The 20,913-nt window shown below is 35.0% G+C and overlaps 6 protein-coding genes across 12 annotated transcripts; 3 read left to right on the top strand and 3 right to left on the bottom strand.

Annotated features, from left to right (window-relative positions):
- The first annotated feature begins 36 nt into the window (after positions 1-36).
- Positions 37-6,541, top strand: LOC117156012 (neuroepithelial cell-transforming gene 1 protein). Its single transcript, XM_033332656.2, has 6 exons — positions 37-128; positions 3,827-3,994; positions 4,238-4,485; positions 4,564-4,927; positions 5,033-5,461; positions 5,553-6,541. The coding sequence occupies exons 2-6, from the start codon at positions 3,929-3,931 to the stop codon at positions 5,964-5,966; spliced, it is 1,521 nt and encodes a 506-aa protein (XP_033188547.1). The 5' UTR covers positions 37-128; positions 3,827-3,928; the 3' UTR covers positions 5,967-6,541.
- On the bottom strand, positions 1,757-3,838 carry LOC117156015 (RNA exonuclease 4). 3 transcript variants are annotated; one of them, XM_033332664.2, is made up of 2 exons: positions 3,699-3,838; positions 1,757-3,141 (listed from the first exon to the last, which is right to left on the bottom strand). In XM_033332664.2, the coding sequence occupies exons 1-2, from the start codon at positions 3,749-3,751 to the stop codon at positions 2,313-2,315; spliced, it is 882 nt and encodes a 293-aa protein (XP_033188555.1). In that variant the 5' UTR covers positions 3,752-3,838; the 3' UTR covers positions 1,757-2,312. The 3 variants fall into 3 exon arrangements, with proteins under 3 accessions (XP_033188555.1, XP_076475820.1, XP_033188556.1); XM_076619705.1 differs by lacking the exon at positions 3,699-3,838 and adding an exon at positions 3,248-3,415; XM_033332665.2 differs by lacking the exon at positions 3,699-3,838 and adding an exon at positions 3,238-3,407.
- Mettl3 (methyltransferase like 3) lies at positions 6,020-8,791 on the bottom strand. Its single transcript, XM_033332655.2, has 6 exons — positions 8,654-8,791; positions 8,408-8,569; positions 8,091-8,289; positions 7,515-8,021; positions 6,635-7,435; positions 6,020-6,150 (listed from the first exon to the last, which is right to left on the bottom strand). Exons 2-6 carry the CDS (start codon positions 8,565-8,567, stop codon positions 6,126-6,128), a joined length of 1,692 nt encoding a protein of 563 aa, XP_033188546.1. The 5' UTR covers positions 8,568-8,569; positions 8,654-8,791; the 3' UTR covers positions 6,020-6,125.
- On the top strand, positions 8,792-9,871 carry LOC117156016 (uncharacterized). 2 transcript variants are annotated; one of them, XM_076619706.1, is made up of 4 exons: positions 8,792-8,994; positions 9,102-9,183; positions 9,264-9,614; positions 9,730-9,871. In XM_076619706.1, the coding sequence occupies exons 1-3, from the start codon at positions 8,926-8,928 to the stop codon at positions 9,590-9,592; spliced, it is 480 nt and encodes a 159-aa protein (XP_076475821.1). In that variant the 5' UTR covers positions 8,792-8,925; the 3' UTR covers positions 9,593-9,614; positions 9,730-9,871. The 2 variants fall into 2 exon arrangements, with proteins under 2 accessions (XP_076475821.1, XP_033188557.1); XM_033332666.2 differs by having other exon boundaries at positions 8,793-8,994; positions 9,264-9,871.
- On the bottom strand, positions 9,620-15,179 carry LOC117156009 (patched domain-containing protein 3). Of its 2 annotated transcripts, XM_033332652.2 has the most exons (12): positions 14,603-15,179; positions 12,991-13,237; positions 12,747-12,817; positions 12,448-12,663; positions 11,802-12,379; positions 11,096-11,719; positions 10,904-11,031; positions 10,665-10,826; positions 10,331-10,601; positions 10,133-10,254; positions 9,892-10,057; positions 9,620-9,806 (listed from the first exon to the last, which is right to left on the bottom strand). In XM_033332652.2, exons 1-12 carry the CDS (start codon positions 14,785-14,787, stop codon positions 9,781-9,783), a joined length of 2,796 nt encoding a protein of 931 aa, XP_033188543.1. In that variant the 5' UTR covers positions 14,788-15,179; the 3' UTR covers positions 9,620-9,780. The 2 variants fall into 2 exon arrangements, with proteins under 2 accessions (XP_033188543.1, XP_033188544.1); XM_033332653.2 differs by lacking the exon at positions 14,603-15,179 and having other exon boundaries at positions 12,952-13,129.
- A 75-nt stretch (positions 15,180-15,254) lies between these two features.
- LOC117156013 (uncharacterized) lies at positions 15,255-20,831 on the top strand. Of its 3 annotated transcripts, XM_033332660.2 has the most exons (4): positions 15,255-15,377; positions 16,478-16,739; positions 18,551-19,425; positions 19,792-20,831. In XM_033332660.2, the coding sequence occupies exons 3-4, from the start codon at positions 18,555-18,557 to the stop codon at positions 20,337-20,339; spliced, it is 1,419 nt and encodes a 472-aa protein (XP_033188551.1). In that variant the 5' UTR covers positions 15,255-15,377; positions 16,478-16,739; positions 18,551-18,554; the 3' UTR covers positions 20,340-20,831. The 3 variants fall into 3 exon arrangements, with proteins under 3 accessions (XP_033188551.1, XP_033188548.2, XP_033188549.2); XM_033332657.2 differs by lacking the exons at positions 15,255-15,377; positions 16,478-16,739 and adding an exon at positions 17,883-18,070; XM_033332658.2 differs by lacking the exons at positions 15,255-15,377; positions 16,478-16,739 and adding an exon at positions 17,893-18,070 and having other exon boundaries at positions 19,795-20,831.
- The last annotated feature ends 82 nt before the right edge of the window (positions 20,832-20,913 follow it).

Below are 20,913 nucleotides of genomic sequence, written 5' to 3' on the forward strand. Positions count from 1 at the left end.
GGTCGTCATGTATTCTGTATGTTTACTATATAAGAGATATGTATATAAAATTCTAGCTATGGCAAATAACGACGATCAGCGACCTTGCTCCTTCTTTGGAAACGTGTTGTTGCATTAACTTTGAAACGGTAAAGGAGTTTTTTTTATTACTTTTAACTCTTTTCAGTTAACTCGATCAGTCGCTTTCAAAATCATATATAACATTTATTTTTTGTAATATATTTTTAGTACATGTCCATTATATACATATGTTTAGCTTTTACATATACAAAAAGCTTGAATTAATTTTCTAAAAGAAAAAAAGCCGTCTGATAAAAATACATTCAACAATCGATTTCATTTTCCCACTATCGCGTCATACTTTCAAACATATAACAGATAAAAGGGACAAGAGTTAATAACGACTTTAAACACTGCAACAACATCTTTCACTTCTAACAGCATTGCAGACGATCGAATTTTTAATCAACGCGTTTAAATTTAAACATTACATTATGCCGTGACATCAAATTTTTAACATCGGATAGAATAGTCATTAATGACTTCGTTGACCTATAGTTATAGATCCCATAATTTACGAAATCATCTACAAAATTCATAAAACAATCTTTATGAATATTTGTAATGATCGGAGTCATTGCACCGATTTCTGCGGTCTTTGCAAGATGCTTGTAATACACACCCATTTACTTAACAATAAACGAAAGTGCTTTTTACGCAGTACATCGCTTGTATGAATTCCTAATTCTTCGTTTTCCTCTCGTAACATATCTTTCATGCGAGGGAAATCTTTTTTGCACCACCAAAATTTTAAAACAAATCGTAACTTCGATCAACAAATAATGATTCGTATTAATGGTAATTTCCACAAAATATTTTAATTCCTTTTTTATTGTACCTGTATATCAATCAAATAAAAGGCCCAGATGCTAATAGGAGGGTCGCTAAAACCAAGAATAGGATTTTCGATTGATGTATGTAATATGTTCCCATAATAGGCTGTCATCGTGTTTCAATTTACCCATACTCCACATATTTCATTCAAGAAAGGACAGTTGTATTTGTATTCTAAAGTCGAAGGAAAATTGTTCGAATGTCACTTTGTCAACAAAGTTTGACTTTTAATTAATTACACCGTCCTACACGAATTTTAACTCTTCATACTCGACTGTCTCCTCTAAGAGTACGCTGTAAATTCAACAAACAACTCGGATATCTCCCCTAACGGGACACAAAGAGATTATCGGTGATTATATAGCACAAAATTACACAAGCTCCAAATTTTGTAGAAATATATATTTCCCTGAAGTTTCGCCTCAACATTGTAGGAAAAAAGAAACAAATAGAGAAATGAGAAATATGCCGAGTGCAAAAGGTTAATTTGCGATATCCACTAAGGGTGATGGAATAATTCTACATTGGCATTTATGTTTGGGACGATTTGGCTTATACTTTATACGGATTCTTTTTCTTCCTTTATAAGGAAGAAAGAGCCGAATTGACGTAAAGATTGAGCATCTCTGATAATAGAAAACAAAAATAAGCTAGTACTGTATACTGTGGTATTTTTTGCATGTCGTTTGAATTTTTTGTTAATAAAAGTTCGTTCATAGAATCACTATAAGAAACAATGATAGTGAAAAATTATAGATTTCGTTCTTATCGTTCTCATTACGCAAATATTTATGAATCACGCATCTGTATGTAATTCAATTATTTATAATTGGCATTGAAAAAATAAAATAATCATGTAAAATCTTTATCAAAAAGAAAATATATTCTGAAAATATATTTTTTCCTCTTTTTGTACATTCTGATAACAGTATTTTATTTACATAGATTACAGTTTTAATTAAACATATACAATGTTTACGTTTTATCTATATACAATTAAATATTTTGAAAAATATACAAAATACGAAAAAATGGTTCAGGTAAAAGTTGTAGCATATTAGGAAACATGTACTGCTGATATTTATGTGATCATGGAATGACCTTGAAAGGGCCTATGAACATTTTGAGCTCTTAAATAAACCTTTTTTATTATATTTATCATTTATTTTTTATTACATATCTTGCATATTTTCAAAGATATCTAGTCACATATGGATAAAACAGGCACACTGTATAAGTAGACTTAAAATTTATAAAATAAAATGTGAATATTATTATTGAATTTAATCATAAGATAAATTCAAATGTCTGATACAAAATTATTTTATATAAAATAAACCTATTCTCTATGTATTTTTTATAATCTTGTATTTAAAAGATAGATAATAGAGATAGATCCTTCGTTATAGTATAAATTATCATTTAGAATAAAATTCGGATTCCCACATATTTTTGTACAGCACGTACAACTGCATTGCAACTGTTGCATCTTCGATAGAGTTATGTTCCCCTGTTTGTATTTCTTTGCCTAATAATTCATGTGCAAGTTTCTTCAAACTAGGGGTATACCCTCCAGATAACTGTCTGAAGGTTTTAAATCTGGAAGTATCTCGTAAATATTTCCTTGGATGAGAAAGATATAGTACATCAAGATCATGTTTTAATGCATGACCAACTAGAGTGCGACCTCTTAAAATTTCTGCTACTTCATTCTGAACAATCTGAAATTCTTCTCCATTTTGAAGATCATGAGGCCTAATACCACTAACTTTAGTTCTATAATCTTGAACAGGTTCTCTTGGTTTTACATATTTGTCATAAACACAAAAACCATGACGGTTCACAATAGATACTCTAGCTAACATACTTTCACTGCCATCTCCAATGCCAACCATTTCACAATCTATTGCTATCTGTTTTGTTAGCTTCTTTTTATCTTCATCATAAACTATTTCTTCCTCACTACGTGACATATGATCTACATTCAATACAGATGAATAATGCTTTTTTCTTGACTTTTGATGTGGAGATTTCTTATTAACATTTTCTTTATCAGTAGAATCTGAACCTGATGGTGATGGGTGAAGTACTAAATTTTTAAACATTTCCCAATTTCGACCAGACGCATTACGCTCTGTGTATGGGGCCATACATTGATCAGTTTTTTTATCCTTTGTATTCATAGTTTGCGTATTAATAGATTTCTTAAAACGGCGTTTGCATTGCCGTTCCATGGAAATGTGTTTCCTGAAAAGAAAAATTAATAAAATTAATAAATTAATAAAAAAGAATGTAAATACGAATATAAATATACTAGGTATTTGTTTTTAAATATTAAGTTACCTGCCCTAACCTCTTCATTTAACACGTGTTTAAAGACAAATATAAATATCCGAAAAGAAACAATTTTTTACCGAATAATAAAACATACAATAGCTATTTCTGAACTAATACAAAAATAAGCAAATTTTTAGTAAAAGTATTTGTAAAATTTTAGATAATATGTCAACGTAGATATGGCGGCACAATACAAAACACTTATACATTTGAAAATGGATTCAGTTATTTCCTCCTTCTCCAACGCATATAATTAAACAAAGACTGTCGGAAACCTATGGAAAAATTTACATTCGCATGTTTCCTTTTTAATTCAACAATGTTATAGATTAAGGAAATATTTTAATACAAATTAAATGTAGAAAATAGATTTACGAATTAAATACAAAGTAAATGTAGGAAAGCTAGGGTTAATTAACTACCAAATAACGCTTCTAGTAATTTAAATAATGTGAAAAAATTCCTACCATATAAGAAATAATATAAAGATAATATATAATATGAGAGTGAAAGTATCCATTATATTAGAATAAATAGAAAGTATTTAAGAGTTTACACTTGTAAAGTTTGAACTAATGGGTTGTTCTTCTCAAAGGCCTACATTTACACCAACGGTTATCTCATCAGTTATCTCTTATGGAATATGAATAACTGCGTGTATTTCAATTATACGTGAGCTTTTATAAGTTTAGGGGAAATGTATGATGATAGCAACAATACAAATAAAGATGTATTTCAAGAACCTCGAAAAAAATTTTGGCTGGTAAGTTTTTACGTATTGTCGAAGATATCTTAAATATGAAGCTTCACTAACCTATTAGTTTAGTAGACGTTTGATGACATTATAAGTGTTTTATTTCTTAATTTTATGAATTATATCATGGATTTTTTACGCTTATTTTGACTGGTGGTTCATCAGTGATTTTTAAATACATTTTTATTTGATAGTTACTTTTGTATATTGTTGGTGTTTATAATTATAAATGACATTCTACTCACAAATTAGCGAACAAGGAAACGTCCAAAAAGTGATGCTATTAGTATCAACTCAATGGACATATCTATCGAATCAGATGTAGGCAAAAAGAAAAAAAGAAGAAGAATTACAGAAGTGGCCAGTAGCATCTTTTCATCTTCTACTCTAGGTAGTAAACAACAAGGAAATAATTTTCATAGATCTTTCACAATTCAACCAAATACACCAGACTTGTCATTTGTGAATAATGAAGCAGATACAGGAACATTAAAGAAAAAGTATAAAAAACATTATTAAATATACTTTCAACATAATTCAAGGATATTTCATTCATTTAATTCAACTTTATTTCTTAGGCACAAAAATAATATTGAAAACTCCAATAATATTACACTCAGAAGTTGGGTACTTGATATAGCAAATACAAATATCAAGGATAAACCTAATTATGTTTTAAGCAGAAAAGAAGTGAAAAGACAAGAAGCAATTTATGAATTGTATTGTGGAGAAAATGTATTCATTAATGACTTATGTGTTCTCAAAGATTTTTACTATCAACCACTGATATCTAGTAGTATTTTTAGTTCTGATGAATTAGTTACAGTTTTTGGAGATATAACACAACTCATTGAAATACATAATAGATTGAGAAATGAATTAATTGGTCTAAGAGATAAATATGGATTTACAGAAACAGTTGGATCTACAATATTAAATTGGGTTAGTTATAATCAATCCTATTGAATGTTTGAACAAACAAATGTTATATTGAATGTTTAACACAGTTTACAAACTTACATATTTATTTTATCATAATTTTTTCAGATTCCAACATTAACAAACCCATACCTGGAAAGGTGCCGAACACAAATATGGGCAAAACACTTGTTAGATGAAAAAAGGTTGACAAACAAACGTTTTCAATCTTTTTTAAAAAAACGTTTAGAATCTCCTCATTCAATAGATTTGTGGACTTATATAGATGTAGCAAGATCAAGAATTGTTAAATACCCTTTATTGATTAAGGAAATATTAAAGCATACTGTAGCAACACATACAGATCAAACATCCTTAAAGGAAGCATATGATTTGATATCCAATTTACTTAAAAATATAGATAAAACCATGGGTGATGCAGAATGCAAATTGGCTCAGTCAAAAATTAATGTAAAACTAGATTATGATCCTAGTAAATGCATTGAAAATGCAACAGAGTTAATCACTCAAGGGCAGCTTAAAGATACAAGGGGAATGGTAAGAATATTTTGTAAATGATTCTATTAATTATGTGTAAATAAACGGATACAAATTTATATATACATGCGAAAAAAATGATGATTTTTAGAAATTTCAGTGTTTTCTTTTTAACACTGGCTTTGCAATAACTCGTGGAACAAGATCTTCAAGTAAAAGGTACAATTTATTTTGTCCTTTTATACTCAAGGAACAAATCTGCATAAGTACAAATGAAAAGTTTGATTATGGATTTAAAATTGGAGATCAAATTTTAATAACAGAAGATGAACATGGAAAAAGACATTGGATTGATTCATTTAGTAAAGTTTACAAATGCAATATTAGTCCATCACAAAATGTAATTGACATCAGTGAAAAAGAAAATGAGGAAATTTTAACACCATCAAAAACAAATCGATCTACTAGATTGTCTATGAATAAAACAAGTGAAAATAATTTTTCATTAACATTAAAAAGGAGTTTTTTAAAACAGAAGCGTAGCAGCAGCATTGGTTTTGTTTAACATTAGACAACTTTGAATTTATTATTTTATGTTCATACATTATCATATATAAATAGAAATATAATTTAGATCCATTAAAAAAACGTTTGAATCAATCATACTAGGAACATCTGTGTGTATCATAAATTATTGTTAAATTCGCTCATATTTCATTACGCTTTAAAGATCACATTCCAGTTTCAATCTAAAAGAATTATTATATATTAACATGTGTACTTACCTATGTACTATTTATATATTTTAAAGTAAATAGTATTAATGTAAAATATATAAATTATATATATATATATACATATTCATATATTTAAGTATATAATAGAGGTGCTAATGTGAAGATAATAATAATATATATATATATATATATATAAATGTAAACACATACTAGTTAAGATATGAACTAAATACCTTTAATAAATCTGTACAAATATTTCTGATATTAATTGTAAGAAAAAAATGGGGATCGATTAACGTAATTGTAAATGCAATTTATATACGTATGCACATTTATGTATTCAAAAATGGAATTATTTTTTTATGGATATTTTAAAACAGAATAAAAAAATGAAAATCGAGAATTTATATTCAAGTTTTATTAAACACAATTCCATTCTTATAACATTTGTAATAAAATAATTATCCACTTATTTTATATTGTCTAAAATGCTTACGGTTTGCTAGGTTTCATTGAATTTCCATCTGGATAACGCTTTTTAAAGGCTTTAATAAGTTGTGGATCAATCAAGTGAACTCCATCTACTTGATTGCCTAATGTGATCCAATTAGGTTGAACATTATGTGGTCGACCAAATAATTCTATTTTTCTTGTTCCTGGGCTCATACGTTCGATGATTCCATAGATTTCGTCAGGTTTGTGACTGGTTGCACGAACTTCGGCTACTATAACATCGCTATCCAAACCTCGATTAATTCTCGGATTTCCTTTCATGCCGACTAAGCAATGTTCTTTGCCATGGTTTAGCCAGTGACCTGTTCTGCCAGTTCTTATTATCCTTTGTAATTGGTTAGTCTTCACCCATATGATCTCATCTACTCTTTCGTATCCCCACAATTGTAGGCACTCTCTACCAAGTTCCATTGCTCTCCCTGTTACCCATAAAAATAGGAGACCTTCATCTTGAAGAGCAGGTATACCTAATTGTCTCATTTCATCATCTGACATGGTACCATATGGTAATTCCATATGTATGTCCCATGGAGGGTCAGCCATTATAACAGCAAATTTACCCAGGACAGTCATATCAAGATAACGTAAATCACATTGTATCCACTGTGGTGGATAAAGAGTCAATTCACTACCTAATGATCCGCTAGGAGGTGGACATGCAGTACTACTACCATTTTTATTATCTACTGTTAAACCTTTATTCACTGCACTATTATTTGCATTGTCTGTTTCGTTTGACTCCTTTTGTTGAGTTGTTGGCCCATCCACTTCGTAATGAACATATCTATACAATAAAATATTTAAATAAAACAAAGAAGTGATTTTATATTATAATTAAAAATTATTACATTTAGAATACATACTTGCATGTATCCATATGAAAGCAAGTATTAAGAAAACTACAGTCACCTAAAGATTCATCTGTGTGACTTTGAATAATTTTTTTGAAATGAAGTTTTTTACACTTTTCTGCAAATCCCGGTCCACCATTTAACTTGACACAATCTACTCTTGTACCATGAGGACAAAACTCCATAACTTGTGCTCCTCCTTGAGACCGAAATCTTTCAGCTAGTGATTTCTCCTTAGATGTTTGCTTTGATAACAAATCTAAAATTTGTTCTCCAACCTTCTTATTTTCTTTTTCTCTAATAGTAGGCATTGATATAAGTGACATTATATCCTCTGTATTTTTCTTATCTAATTTGGGTTGCTTCTCTGCAGGTACATAGTCATTCAATTCAGATGCAGATGTTTCTGCACTCTCTGGATTTTCTGTGTCATCTGATTGAGACTGATATGATGATTGTGATTCTGCCACTGACAATACTGTATATCCAAAAACACCATTTTCTGTTACTTCCTTGATTCTGAAAAAGCATTCAATTATCTATCTGCATATGAAGTTCTGATTTGGGATGATGCAGAAACTTACTAACTTAACAATATCTTGAGCTGCAAGCTTTTCCAAAATTTTGTGAATATCTGGAGATGATACATCTGCATTAAGATTTTTACGAAGTAAATCTATTAGTTCTGCAGATGTAATTGGTAAATTAGGTAATGATTCATGTAGAATACATAACACGTCTCTTTCATATTCACTGTGGTCGGATCGATGTGAATGTCCCATTGAATCTGACAAAGAATTGTATCTTACTTTTAACACTTAAATAAAACTTTAATAAAATTATATTTAAGATTCAATTTCAAATATATGAAAAGAAATAAATAAAAAAGAAATAACTTCAATTACCATTAGAAAGAGGTGATTCATTTGTCAAGGAGGATGATACTGGTGTTGTAGAAGTAAGAGTAAATAATTCATGTCTCTCGCGTTTTCTTTTCTGCAATTTCTCTCGTAGACTGTTTCTTTTTATTTTAATTGCCTGTATCTCTTCAAAAGCGTCTGACATATCTTTGTGACAAATTATTTAGGAGAAAATATATAACCATTTGCATGTTATTCTTTATATTTAAATAATAAAAAATGAATATTTACCTTATAATACTGATAAAAGCTGTCTAAAATACTTAGAAATACATTTTTATCTAAAAATTTCAGCATATATGTATGTATAAACGTATAAACTACGAGCAACTTTACAATGTAAAATCTAACCTGGTCTTAACGACCTAACTGTACCTGAAACGTTAAAAGCACATGGCTGATTTGCCAACTCAAGATGGGTAGTGTTAAATAGGTAATCGTGATTAATTATCGTTACTAATTTTATTAGTAAGTGTTGTTAAGGATTTCTCGTCGCAAATAAAATGTCAAATACAAAAGAATTTTTTCTTTCGGTTATACAACGTATTTTCAGTAATTGGACTGCTTTAAGGGTAAATATCTATTTTCTCAAATCTGCAATAAAATATATGTATGTAAATACAAATATATATATATAAATATTTTTACATTTTATATTTACTGAATATCTTTTTATTAGATGGCAGTGGAACATGGTATGGGTGCAAAGGGAATGGCTATAGATTTTTGCTTTTACATGACAGAGGTTATGTACATGAACGGTTCGTTATCTCATTTATTTTGTACTATATTTTGATATTAATTATTTTATGACTAATTTTTGATATTTTTCTACCCCTAGAAAGTCTGAATAGTAGTGAAATTGCCAATGAATTAGAAGATTACATGGATGAGCATTTCAATACAGAACTTCAAGACGATAGTGCAATGCAAGTTGCAGAAGAATTATTGAAGTTTTATCGTTATTGTACTGAAAATACTGAAAATCTGGTAACGATAGAGCTTGCGAAACTGCCACCATTACAACCATGGCTTGTTACAAATGAACCTGCAAAAAGAATTCAAACCTCTTGTGCTATAGAAAATGATAGTTCTGAAGAAGAAGAAACATCTGATGGTATGCAAGTTGTAGATGAATGGACAGAAGTCAGAGGTAGACGAAACAGATAACTAGGATTTATTATTTTAAAGGGTACATTTTTATTTTTTTCTCTTTTTTTCTTACAAAAGGACAGATTAACAAAGAATATACAAACTACTGTTTTACAGTACATGTGCATTGCTTGTAATTGGAATTTATATTCTAGAATCTTCTAATCAAATACTTATCTAAGCAGTCTTTGAGACATTGTCAAATTTTATTTGGCAGTTCCAGTCCCTGCTTCTAAAGAAATAAAAATCATTGTAGAAAATCATTAAAGAAAGAAATAAATATTTTGTAGCTTCTAATTTTGTTTATAAAATATCACCTTTCTCACTTTGAGATAAAGGAACATTACAATATCCATTGTGTTCTCTTACTACAGTTTCTTTTCTTTCTTTTCTTACTCTTTCTTCAGGTCCGACTATGCTTAAGATTACTGGTAAAAATAACAGACCGTGAAACAGACCAAATATCACTACACATGTGAATAACTGAAATGGTACAATTCTTATAAAATTTTCTAACAGAATTTTATTGATAAAAATAGATAAATTTTTTAAGAATACCTTAAAGAAGGTATTGAATATGTAAGCTTCGCTAGAACCTAGCAAAACGAATGCTAGGAACGTACTTAAACCTCCGTTAAATACAGCTGGACCAACAATAGAAAGCGTCGCTATCGCACGTTCTGTAAATGTCATTTACATATATCCATGTAATAATCCTTTTTTTCAATCTCGCACGTTAAAGAACTCGTTATTTACCTTTTTTGCTACCCTTTGCGCGTATAAATTCTAATCCCATATGTGCAGCATAGTCAACCGCCAGCCCCGCACATAATAGAATCATGATACTCGAGGACATTTCTATGGTCAAATTTAGAAAGTACATGGTACCCAGTAAGTCAACAAGTGTAAAGAATACGCAACAAATCACCCAAAATGATGCTCGTAAGTTTCTAAGGAACATCAATATTACTACGCCGATGGTCACTATTTCTAGACCTAAATTCCTGATCAATTCCTCTCCTATTACCTACAAAAAGGTAATGATTAGATTGTATAATATGTATTAAACAAGAAAGATTAGGGTTTTTACTTTGTTTGCTGTCCATGAAACGTAATCAGGCGAGAATATTGCTATATAATCCTGGCCATGAGAGAAATTCGTTGCTTGAACCGATTCCCTGATAAGTTGCATCGCTTGTATTTGTTCCGATGTTGTGTTAATCATAACATGTTGTATAGGAATTTGCGACGTCTGAGAAAAATAAAAATGAATCCCTTGAGACGTACAGCTATTGAACAACTACATTGTACAGAAAAATTTATTAATACCGTTATATTATATTCTCCAGCCGGCAATTTATCGAAATTGATATCTTTTATGTATGCTTGACCTTCTTTCGTCAAAAGTAAATATTCCGTCAAAATATTATAATATTCTTCTTTGCTCTCAATATCACCTATAATAAAAATTTTGCCATTAAGTTATCTTTAAAATCGCATTACTTCAAGATCAAGCCTCACCTTTACCAGTAACATTCAGCCATTTCTCATAGGCAATAAACCATGGCTCGAGGGTGCTATTGTTAATGAACCGATTACGTTTTAGAACTTTTACCAGCTGAGAAAGAGATTCACGGTCTTCGTAGTAATCTACGCCGGTCATATAAATTGCGGCTCGTTTTCCATATTTTGGAAAATACTGTTTCAATTTGTTGTTAAACTGAATCGGATAGGAGTCTTGATTCAAATACCAAAGTGGGTCGAAATTTTGCTCCAATTGAAATACTGCCCACGTGTTAACGCACAGGAAGCCGACAGTGATTAATAGGATAATTACTTTTGCTGTGATCTTGGTGATTCCCGGGCCGATATAATTTTCGAAGATAATCTGTTGAGTGTTTCTCTGACTACATTCGTTGGGTTTCCAGTTTAATCTGGGTCGGCAGAAGCAACCGTCCTTGCGAGCTTCGAGCCTCTTCTCATCGTATACAAGACAGCTCACGAAGAATATAACTTCATATATGTATAAAAATAAAATCCCTAATGTGGCGAATGCGTAGAAAGATCTGAGAGTAGGCATCACAGTTGTAATGCCAAAGGCAAACGCGATAATGTTCGTGAAGGATGTCACAGTGATCGACATACCTTAAAAAAAATGTAAAATAAAAGATAAGAAGAAACTACGCTGTGTATACTAAAAACGATATGACATAATGTAGCATCGTACCAGCCTGTTGCATAGTTTTAGCAATGCGTATCGGAATATCCGTAGACTGATCAGTCTCTGAGAGATTCTCCAGGCTTTGCATGATCACGAACATGTTATCGACGCCTATACCAAGAAGTAGAAACGGAAGGATAGAATGTATAGGTCCATATGAGTAACCCAAGTAGTAACACACTCCGTAAGAGGACAAAATCGCCTGACCAACCACGAACACCCCCATTATTGAAAGATAAATTCGTTGTTCTAGCGCGTTGCATTTACCGATCATCGCCATTACGTAGACTGCTATCAAAGATATTCCACAGCATAACACCGTCAGATTACTGTTCAATATTTGATGCAGAGAGTCTAAATAACTTCGCGAAGCTATCGCATATACCTCCATTCCTGGAGGAAACGTGATATTCGAATGGAGAACGCGATTTATGAACTCTAGTTCCCAGTTGGCTGAATTTGGATTAGATTTCTTCAGCAACCAATTTAGAATAGTTGCGTTGGCACCTTTAACTCGACCTTTCTTGTCATAGAATATCCCCGAAAGCAGAGGTGCAATATCCAGCAGGATATTGTCGTTGATCCTGCAACAGATCAAGTGATATAAGAGTTGAGTTAAAATGTCGAATCCTTTGTCTATTTCGAAACTTACTTGTTCCTGATTGCTTTGGTCACGTCCTCAAGCACCTCCTTCTTCGTCAAATTACGAACGTCCTTCTTTATACTGGTTTCCCAAAGTTGTATGATGGATTGATATATACATCCATTTTTTAGCACCGTGTTGTTCAATTCGACCAGGATGTCTGTAGTGACATCGAGATCGTTGAAGATGTCTGTCGTGTTGTCCATGTTGAACCACGTGAAGTACCTGTAATTCAATATGATCTTTATTTACTATTCGAGTCAAGAATAAAAAACAAATGATTAAAGATTAATTCATTTATATCTTACCCTGCACACACATCTTCCCAGGTGTTATTGTTCACTATGACTGATTTTACTGTCTGTTCTATCTTGCTAATCTGAAAGAAAGGAAACACGGTTCAACAACCGACTTAATTTAACGGAGGTTCAGCTCACAGATCCCAAATGTTAGGTAAATCTCGTGAGTCTTGACAAATTTTGACAAGAATCATGCGTTAAAGTGGAAAAGAACCTTCGTAGATACTCGTATAATTCATGATCGCCTATGTACCGAGCGCAGCACTTCCGGCTCCAAAACGTTGGGGGCCGTGACGATGATACTTTCGTATCGGAAATCGTCCCGGAAGTGTGTCTTCACCCAGGCGGCGTCGCTACGTATCACAGAGTCTTCGGGCACGAAGAGCTCGATGTCGTCGAATTCTTCCCTCCAGAAGTACAATCCAGGTGCGCAGATACAATTTATACAGAAGCACACCAACAGCCACAGCCAGGGTCTTTTTCCAATACTCAAACCAATACTGGGGAAAGTTGGAAAAACCACTTTTTTCTTATCAACGTCTTCCACAGGGACACAAGATAGTAAGTAGTCATATATTTCGAAGAAAAAAAAAAGAAAGTAAATTATGGAAAGTACTTTTTATTTTGTGGACGAAGCATTTTTTGCAAGAGAATATTGTGGAGACAGTGTCATTTGAGAAGCTTAAGATAATTTTTGTAGAGCTGCGTTAAGTATTATAACTCGTGTAGCAAGCTGAAATTTAAGCTATTTTGATTTAAAAGGAATTTTTGTACGTTGAAGCACTTGCATCGACTTAGAAACAACATTTCACGTATCAAATTAACAATTTTAGGTTTGACTTCTTTTCGTCGAGGTATTACACAAAGTTTAATTGGTAAATAACGAACGATTAAGTAGAAAAAAATCCCTTCTTATAATTGGATAACGAGAGAGATGATCTTTAATAGAAATATTAAGAAAACGCAGAGGGTGGCGCCAGAGGAACCAATGAGCTAATATAGGCCACTTCGTGGAACGAAAGCGACCATTCTTGATTCAGCTAATTAAGAGGGTCGCGATGATCTCACCTTAAGTGGATTAAATTGTACAAGGTTCAAGCCCCGAAACTCGACGCCACTAATGTCATTATTCGACAACGAGATTTATTATGTTTTCATAGTTCGAGCAATTACCTATTGAAAACATACTCTATGGCGCGTGGAGATTGATTGATCCTAATTGCGATTCGACCAACAATCACAAATCACATTTGAATTGAATTTATACGAGATATAAATTCATCTACAAAGTGAAATATTTCGAAAGAACGAGAACTTTGCTACTAAATTTATATCGTATAGGACTCCAATAAAAAATACGCCATCGTCGTAGATTTTATCGTGACAATTAACTTCTTCGTATGAGACTGTTGTTAACGGAGGCACGTTTTAATGTCAATTCACTCCGAGACAACCTGTTATTTCAACCAGACTAAACATGGTACGTTTCGGTGACAATGCAAAATGAGGCGCGCATCACGAGCACCGTGAAAACGGAGATAATGCACTTCCGACAGAAGAACGCGATCATGTTCAATTTGCCGACATCCGATCTATTTTTTCCTTTCCACGAATAATTTACGAGTCGTAAAATTCAACTGTAAACGCGAGAAAATATTTTTTCCAAAAAGGTTCAATGTATCGGACGTATTACTACGAAAATCGGTGGAATAATATAAAAGTTGACGAAAACGCGCAAAATCCTCGTTTGAAAAGTATAAGAAGCTAGAAGAATATCTTATTGCACCCCAAATCGAAACGTCTCCAGGAAAACCCACCCCCCGCCCCGAAAACGATCAACAATTGGAAATGATGCGTGCACTCACCGATAAAACACACGATCTGAATTTAAATGAAGATCTAGCAGCAGATCTTTGAGACGTTTCCACGTGATCCCAGTGTTCCTTCCTCGATGCTGTTCCATCCTCGTGGCTGCGACGCTTACGTCGTTCGGTGGTCGAATGTCCACTGCGGGAGAACGTTTGTAAGCACACAGTGTGGCAGCATGCATGTGACCAACGCTGGAAGTAATCTGCCACAATTATATAACGTTCGGTCCGGAGCTTCGCTTGCACGATCGCGGCTGATGCCATCGGGAGGATGAGGAGGAGCGTGGACGTCGGTCACCCCTCCTATTGTCTTCGTGACTGCTCGTTTACAACGCTTCTCGACATTTGTTTTACTCGAGGATTCTCGCTACTGTACGAACGATCCTTCAAAAGGACCTTCCCACTGCTTTCCTCTTTTGACACGTTACAGGTGGCAATCTCGTATACGCTCGCCGATCTTGAACTTTCGATAGAAGAATATCTCGTTTGGCGCAAGTTGTTCGTCCCAGAGCGTTTTGCATTCATCTTGGAATTATCTGATCATGCACGGAGAAGAGATATATACGGGTCGATTAGCATAATTGTGGACCACGTATCGAGAGTGTCGGGAAAGAGAATTAGCTGCAGCGATCTATCTCGCTATCAGACGGTGTTCATTATATCTTTTGCCCTATTGCTTCTTTTTCTAGAATCCATAGCGCGAGCGTAATGCGCTAATAAAGTAGTACGACGCGAGCACGATCTCTAACCAGAGCAATTTTTGTCGAGTCAGGTAAGTAGTCCACGAGATGTTTAATTTCCGAGATTTGTGTCGACGAGAGACTTGCATCTACAATGACGTCGCGTCGTTGTGAGCAATCGTTCGAAAGCCAGCACAAACAAAATGCTTAAACTATCGTTTGATTTGCTTGTGTTTCGACAGAAATCCTCCGATGTTTGCTTCGTATCGCGTTTATACCCGATCTACGGAACAACGTACTGTCTACTCCAGCTGACCCACTTCTTCCATTAATTAACGCTTTTCTTCGAGAGTCTCCACGATGCTGCAAATTGGGGAAAAGAGAAACTTGTAATTTAAATAGAAGCGTAAAATTGTTTTACATTGCGTTGCAGCGTTACATATATAGTTACATCAATAACTGCTTCTTTCACGCTCGATGATAGCCTCGGATCTTCCACGGTTCGTGGATAGATCGAGGAAACAGGATTAACGAAAATGGTGCATCGGATCCGACTTATTAATTTTCCCATAACAATCGACCATCAGTTCTTCTCTTCGAGACTGTTATTCCCGTAGTGCACAGCTAGTCGAGACTCACGCGACTCGTACGCGCTCGAATGATCGCGGAAAAAGTGATTTAGCATCCGCAATTGCGGAAGAACGACATTTCTCAAAGATTATACGATTGTAAGCTACGCAATTACACGTTTCATCGATGTTGTTGCTCAAGACCTTGTCGTTTAACAATTAGAAGGTACGATCGTGATGACGATAGAAAATGATGAAAAAGCTAAAGATATCGATAACCTTGAAACGCTCTTGACATTTTCTACCAGTGTTAGATACCTTCTACCACTGTTATCGAAATGCAAAGATAAAAACAAAATAAAAATATTTTCATTCGCGAATAAAAATAGATCTCCCTATATAGGCGTGTCAAACAATCGGAGAATCCTAATTAGTCGTACGGTAACTGGCTCGGGATCGTTTTACGCTCTTTGCCCGACTTCCACTCGCAGTTCACTTTCTCCTCGAACATTCGTGACAAAAGAACAGGGACCATTGTTCAGGGAAAAGATTGAAAATGGTCCCGGAAGGCCGCTCGACGAATTGAAAGTAATACGGATTGATTTAACACCAATTTCATCCAGGTAACGAACGACAAGGGGTCGGGATTACAAGCTCGACGAGAAGGTAGGGAGCGTGGTCGAAGTGAATGGCTTTCTCATCGGATCCGTGGATCTTCAGTATTCCTGGTTCCAGTCGGACCGATGGACGGTCTCCTCTCGCGTGCTATTTGCTACATCGGCCGGATCGGTCTGCTCGATGTTCGATGTTCGATCGTAACTGAGAAACTTGCGACGGGACGAAAAATTTAGTGTTCGAACATTCGGAACGTTTTCCGTCAACTATGTGAGTAAAAATAATTTTTATACGTTTCTAATTTAACTTGACTCGATGTTACAATTCGATTTAATATGTCTCGAAACAATTCCATCTTCGACTGCTGATAAATTGACATACATTGACAAGTATTGTGTTTCTAAGAATTTTCCACGAAATAATTGAATTAACTATGCGATACCAGCTCGGTTTCGTTTTTCGTGTACAGTTCCGTTGAATAGTTATCATTCACGGTACACGGCATTTCTGTTTCTTTTCCATGTACGTTCCTATGAACGATCTTGGAGAGATCTATGCAGCACGATCTCAATGTATTCCGACGTTGAAAAGTTAGTTTGCTTTTCAAGTCTGACAAAGCACACGTTTCACGAATGGTGTCAACGGTCGCTGTCAACCGGCGGAAAAGAAATCAAGGCGTTTTTCGAATTTCGGCCAATAGTTGAATTCGTAATGGATTAACGGTCTTTTAGAAAGTTTCGCGGATTAGAATTCCAACTTTTTGTAGATAAGCCACAAAATTTCCGTGTCTTGGTTTCGAAGATCGTCATTAATAACTGTTACTAAAGACCAATAAAAAAGAATATTCGACAGCGAAGATACGAGTATAAATAGGCGGAAGAACCTCTATTTATCTCTGTTTTATTTCGAATAGAAGATTATCGAACATGGAATTGGCGATCTTTCTTATTTGGTCGATTCAGATAAAGTAGAAAGAGAAAAAAAAATGATAGGAAAAATTGAGAGATGACCCTGAACTCTGGATGAAGAGCAGTGTACGCACGTGGACTGCTTTTTAAACGTAGCCACTCTCTCCGAACGACTTTTTCCGCCGTTTCATCCGAGACATTTCGATAGTTTTCTCTTCAGTGATTCATCGTCTCTTTTTCACCGAGCTCTCGAACGTTCATTAAAAATTCCATTTTAAAGATCGGCTTTGAGTTATCTATAGCTAGCATCCTACGATCCAAAATCTGCGTTTCATGCCCTGTGGTAATGTCTCGATTCATAATTCACCGGCTTATTACGCCAAATTCAAATATTCCGCATGCTTCCTGCATGTATTTACGATCTTCTCGAATAGAAGCATAAAAGATACATGAGTTTCTGGATAAATCGTTAAACGTCTTACGGGCAAGGTACTCTGTCAAGACTTGGACGATAGAAGAAACACTAGTATGTAATCTTAACAACGTGGTAGAGGAAGTATTCTCATCGGGAAACGATTAATGGAAGCGTATTTCATGTCAGCGTGGCTGCATTCACCTTGACCGAAGAAAGTGTTACACCAGTCTTTAACCCGTGCCGGTCGATTCATGAATGTACATTGTACGACTATATCGGTACGTCTACTTTTACCGTGTCGATTATTCGATGCTCGTACTTTTTAATTGAATCGCAATTCGAGTCAGCAACGCGGTATTAGTAATAAAAATATTACGAGACACTGTTCAGTTCTTTTTCTCGCACGAAAGTAAGAACAAGTTGTTGAAAAGTAGAATAGATAACAGAAGAAAGGTGTTGGTTGATAATCATTCTAAACGCGTAACGACATCGGTGTGAACATTTCTGCATAACTAGTTTCTTTCTCCACTTTGACCAGCAGCCATATAAGTGGAAGGATTCGAGAGTATGTAGTTCTTCTTGCTTACTAATCGGTCTAACTATGAACGCAAATTGAAACTGTCAATCGACAAACTTCTAAAGGAGTAAAGGTCTCTATATCGAATTCTATAGATAAAAATATCTATGTATTTCACGACGTATAGGAATTTGGACTCGACAGAATGTCGGAGAGTCAGTAGGTTTTCCATTAATTCCAGAACCATGAACGCGGCAACGATCTTGTTGGTCCTCGTGATAGGATTAGCCAACGGTCAATTGAATTTCGAGGGTAACCCGTTGACGGAGGATACCGAGTACACGGCTGTGGAATCACGATTCTCCGAAAAAACTGCAGCACGACAGGAAACCACAGTGGACGTGATCGACGCTTCGGCAGAATCTCCTCAAAACGTTCATCTACTATTCTCAGACGTTAAAAACTCATCTCAATATGCAAATCCGATAAAAACTTCCATCGATGATCATCCAGTGAATCATACGTGGTCGCACCTTGAGAAGCAACAGAGGATCGTTCAATCGGGTCGTCATCTGTCTGCGAATACGTACAATCAAGGAATCGCCTCCGTCAACAACGTTGAAGTTGCCTTGAACTCTTTTCTTAATTCGAAGACGCCGGAGGAATCACGTCTGTCTCTGGACCATTATTTACAAAGCCGAGAAATCCCTCAAAATGCCAAAGCAATGATCGCCAATCAACAGCAATTAACGCAACAGCCAGTAACACGTGTTAATCAGGAGACCGTGTCTTCTCCGGTGAACCAACACTTGACTGCGCAACTCATGCAACAAAGGCAGGCGCCGCAAACTTTTCCAGTTGGCCAACCAGTTAATCAACCGACCTACGGTACGCCTGTGAACTCGGTGGATCTTCGTTCGACTATGTCAAATCCGGCAACCGCGTCACTGATGCAGCAACAGCAGATGTTACAACCGTACGCATCCGGAATTCAGGCAAGGAACGACGTCTACTATCCTGGATGGTATCAACGCGTAAGAAGGGTGCGTGGAAAGCCGTTTCCCTATGCGCAATCCAGGGGTGGTCCAGGATTCTACGCCGGACCGGTTCCTCCAGGTGATATATTACTAACGCGTTCGTAATCGAGAATTAATTAACAAGGAATTAACAAGACTAAGCTGCGCGTGAAGGAAACTTTCTTATACGGATATTCTGGATGTTTGAGAATCTTATCGAATCTGCTAATTAACACGAGATACGTCAACTATGACGGTGAAACGGGTTTAGCAATCGAGAAGTGTATCTCGATTACTAAATCCTGTAATTTAGGGAAATTTCTCTTAACGCAATTCGCATTGTAAGAGAGGCCATTAATTAGGGAATTTGTGAGAGTTTTCTTATCCAATGCCGTAATTGATAATTTTCACTCGAGATAAATATTCACTTTAATTAGCAACTAATTTTGCAATTGACTTTCTCAAGCAGTGCCGTTCAAGCAGAAAGGTCCACCCGTTGAAGTAATCTACACGAAGCCACCAGGATTTCATCGTGGGCCACCACCTATCAACAATCCACCGGTTCCGTACGAAGACGCTAGTGCTTGGTTCCCTGAAGTTGATCATCCACCGGCAGCCAAAGATGTTTACTATTCTCAGCTATACGCTCAATCCTATGATCCTTATTACTACAATTATATCGCCAAAACGGGCAAAATAAAACCTCATCTGTACGGCAAATTAGGTAAGTATCACGAAGAAGAAGGGGACGGTATCTGGGGAGAATTGTATCGAGGATTCAAGAAACACGGCCTGAAGAATATCATGACACCAACGTTTCTCTTGGGAATGACTCTCCCTGTGGTCACTCTGATGCTAACGGCTCTCGTGCAGAAAAGGTCTCTGTCCAGGTCGGATTCGAGAGAATTGACAATGGAGAACACGATCCAGGATTATTTAGAACAAGTTCAGAAAGCCGTGGAATGTTACGAGAAGAAACGTAGGAAGAGGAACGCGAGTACAGATGAGTGTTAGAATTATCATTGATTTTATTAATTTATTGAATGTGGATATCGAATGGGTAATAGATGAAATGGAAAGGATATCTAGAAATCTTGTACATATTTCGTGTAACATATTAACGAGGGAAATGCTCGTAAGATTGTGTAGAACAGAGAGTGATTTCTCTTAGAAATGATTCTCTGTCGCAGTCGGTGGTTTATAGCGAGTGATTAATTACATAAAATCGCGGTAGACCATCACGAGATATCAATGGGGAGAAGGTGACAGTGAAACGTCTCTCGCGACGAGAGTGGCTAAACGTGAGAAGCAAACTTTCGCGGGTCAATTACCTACGACCCTATTCGCATCCGCGTGGGTGTGCAACTCGCGGATAGTAAGATTAATTACCAATGATATCGAGCTACTTTTACTTTTCTAATAAACTACTCGACCACAAGTGGATTAGTAGTAACGGCTTTGATTATAAACGATGCGATTGGGAAATACAAAAACGTTGAAACTTTATTATAGAGTATTTCTTTAGTTCCTTTACTACCGTACTTTGAATGTCTTGTCTTCTTCGTCTTCTTTTTTCTTCGAACGGGAA

Source organism: Bombus vancouverensis, chromosome 7 (assembly GCF_051014615.1).
Source record: "Bombus vancouverensis nearcticus chromosome 7, iyBomVanc1_principal, whole genome shotgun sequence".
Classification (NCBI taxonomy): domain Eukaryota; kingdom Metazoa; phylum Arthropoda; class Insecta; order Hymenoptera; family Apidae; genus Bombus; species Bombus vancouverensis.

Excerpts from the sequence above, each read along its gene's own strand:
- LOC117156015 (XM_033332664.2), bottom strand. The coding sequence starts at position 3,751 with ATGGATACTTTCACTCTCATATTATATATTATCTTTATATTATTTCTT. Across the intron at positions 3,142-3,698 it reads TTTATATTATTTCTTATATG|GAAACACATTTCCATGGAAC; the intron begins GTAGGAATTTTT and ends TTTTCTTTTCAG.
- LOC117156012 (XM_033332656.2), top strand. The coding sequence starts at position 3,929 with ATGTATGATGATAGCAACAATACAAATAAAGATGTATTTCAAGAACCT. Across the intron at positions 4,928-5,032 it reads GATCTACAATATTAAATTGG|ATTCCAACATTAACAAACCC; the intron begins GTTAGTTATAAT and ends TAATTTTTTCAG. Across the intron at positions 5,462-5,552 it reads TTAAAGATACAAGGGGAATG|AAATTTCAGTGTTTTCTTTT; the intron begins GTAAGAATATTT and ends GATGATTTTTAG.
- Mettl3 (XM_033332655.2), bottom strand. The coding sequence starts at position 8,567 with ATGTCAGACGCTTTTGAAGAGATACAGGCAATTAAAATAAAAAGAAAC. Across the intron at positions 7,436-7,514 it reads TTTCATATGGATACATGCAA|ATATGTTCATTACGAAGTGG; the intron begins GTATGTATTCTA and ends TTTATTGTATAG. Across the intron at positions 6,151-6,634 it reads TCAATGAAACCTAGCAAACC|ATTGAAACTGGAATGTGATC; the intron begins GTAAGCATTTTA and ends TAATTCTTTTAG.
- LOC117156016 (XM_076619706.1), top strand. The coding sequence starts at position 8,926 with ATGTCAAATACAAAAGAATTTTTTCTTTCGGTTATACAACGTATTTTC. Across the intron at positions 8,995-9,101 it reads GTAATTGGACTGCTTTAAGG|ATGGCAGTGGAACATGGTAT; the intron begins GTAAATATCTAT and ends TCTTTTTATTAG. Across the intron at positions 9,184-9,263 it reads AGAGGTTATGTACATGAACG|AAAGTCTGAATAGTAGTGAA; the intron begins GTTCGTTATCTC and ends TTCTACCCCTAG.
- LOC117156009 (XM_033332652.2), bottom strand. The coding sequence starts at position 14,787 with ATGCATGCTGCCACACTGTGTGCTTACAAACGTTCTCCCGCAGTGGAC. Across the intron at positions 11,032-11,095 it reads GCTGAATGTTACTGGTAAAG|GTGATATTGAGAGCAAAGAA; the intron begins GTGAGGCTTGAT and ends TTTTTATTATAG. Across the intron at positions 10,827-10,903 it reads CTGGAGAATATAATATAACG|ACGTCGCAAATTCCTATACA; the intron begins GTATTAATAAAT and ends TATTTTTCTCAG.
- LOC117156013 (XM_033332657.2), top strand. The coding sequence starts at position 18,048 with ATGTACATTGTACGACTATATCG. Across the intron at positions 18,071-18,550 it reads TACATTGTACGACTATATCG|AACCATGAACGCGGCAACGA; the intron begins GTACGTCTACTT and ends CATTAATTCCAG. Across the intron at positions 19,426-19,791 it reads CGCCGGACCGGTTCCTCCAG|CAGTGCCGTTCAAGCAGAAA; the intron begins GTGATATATTAC and ends GACTTTCTCAAG.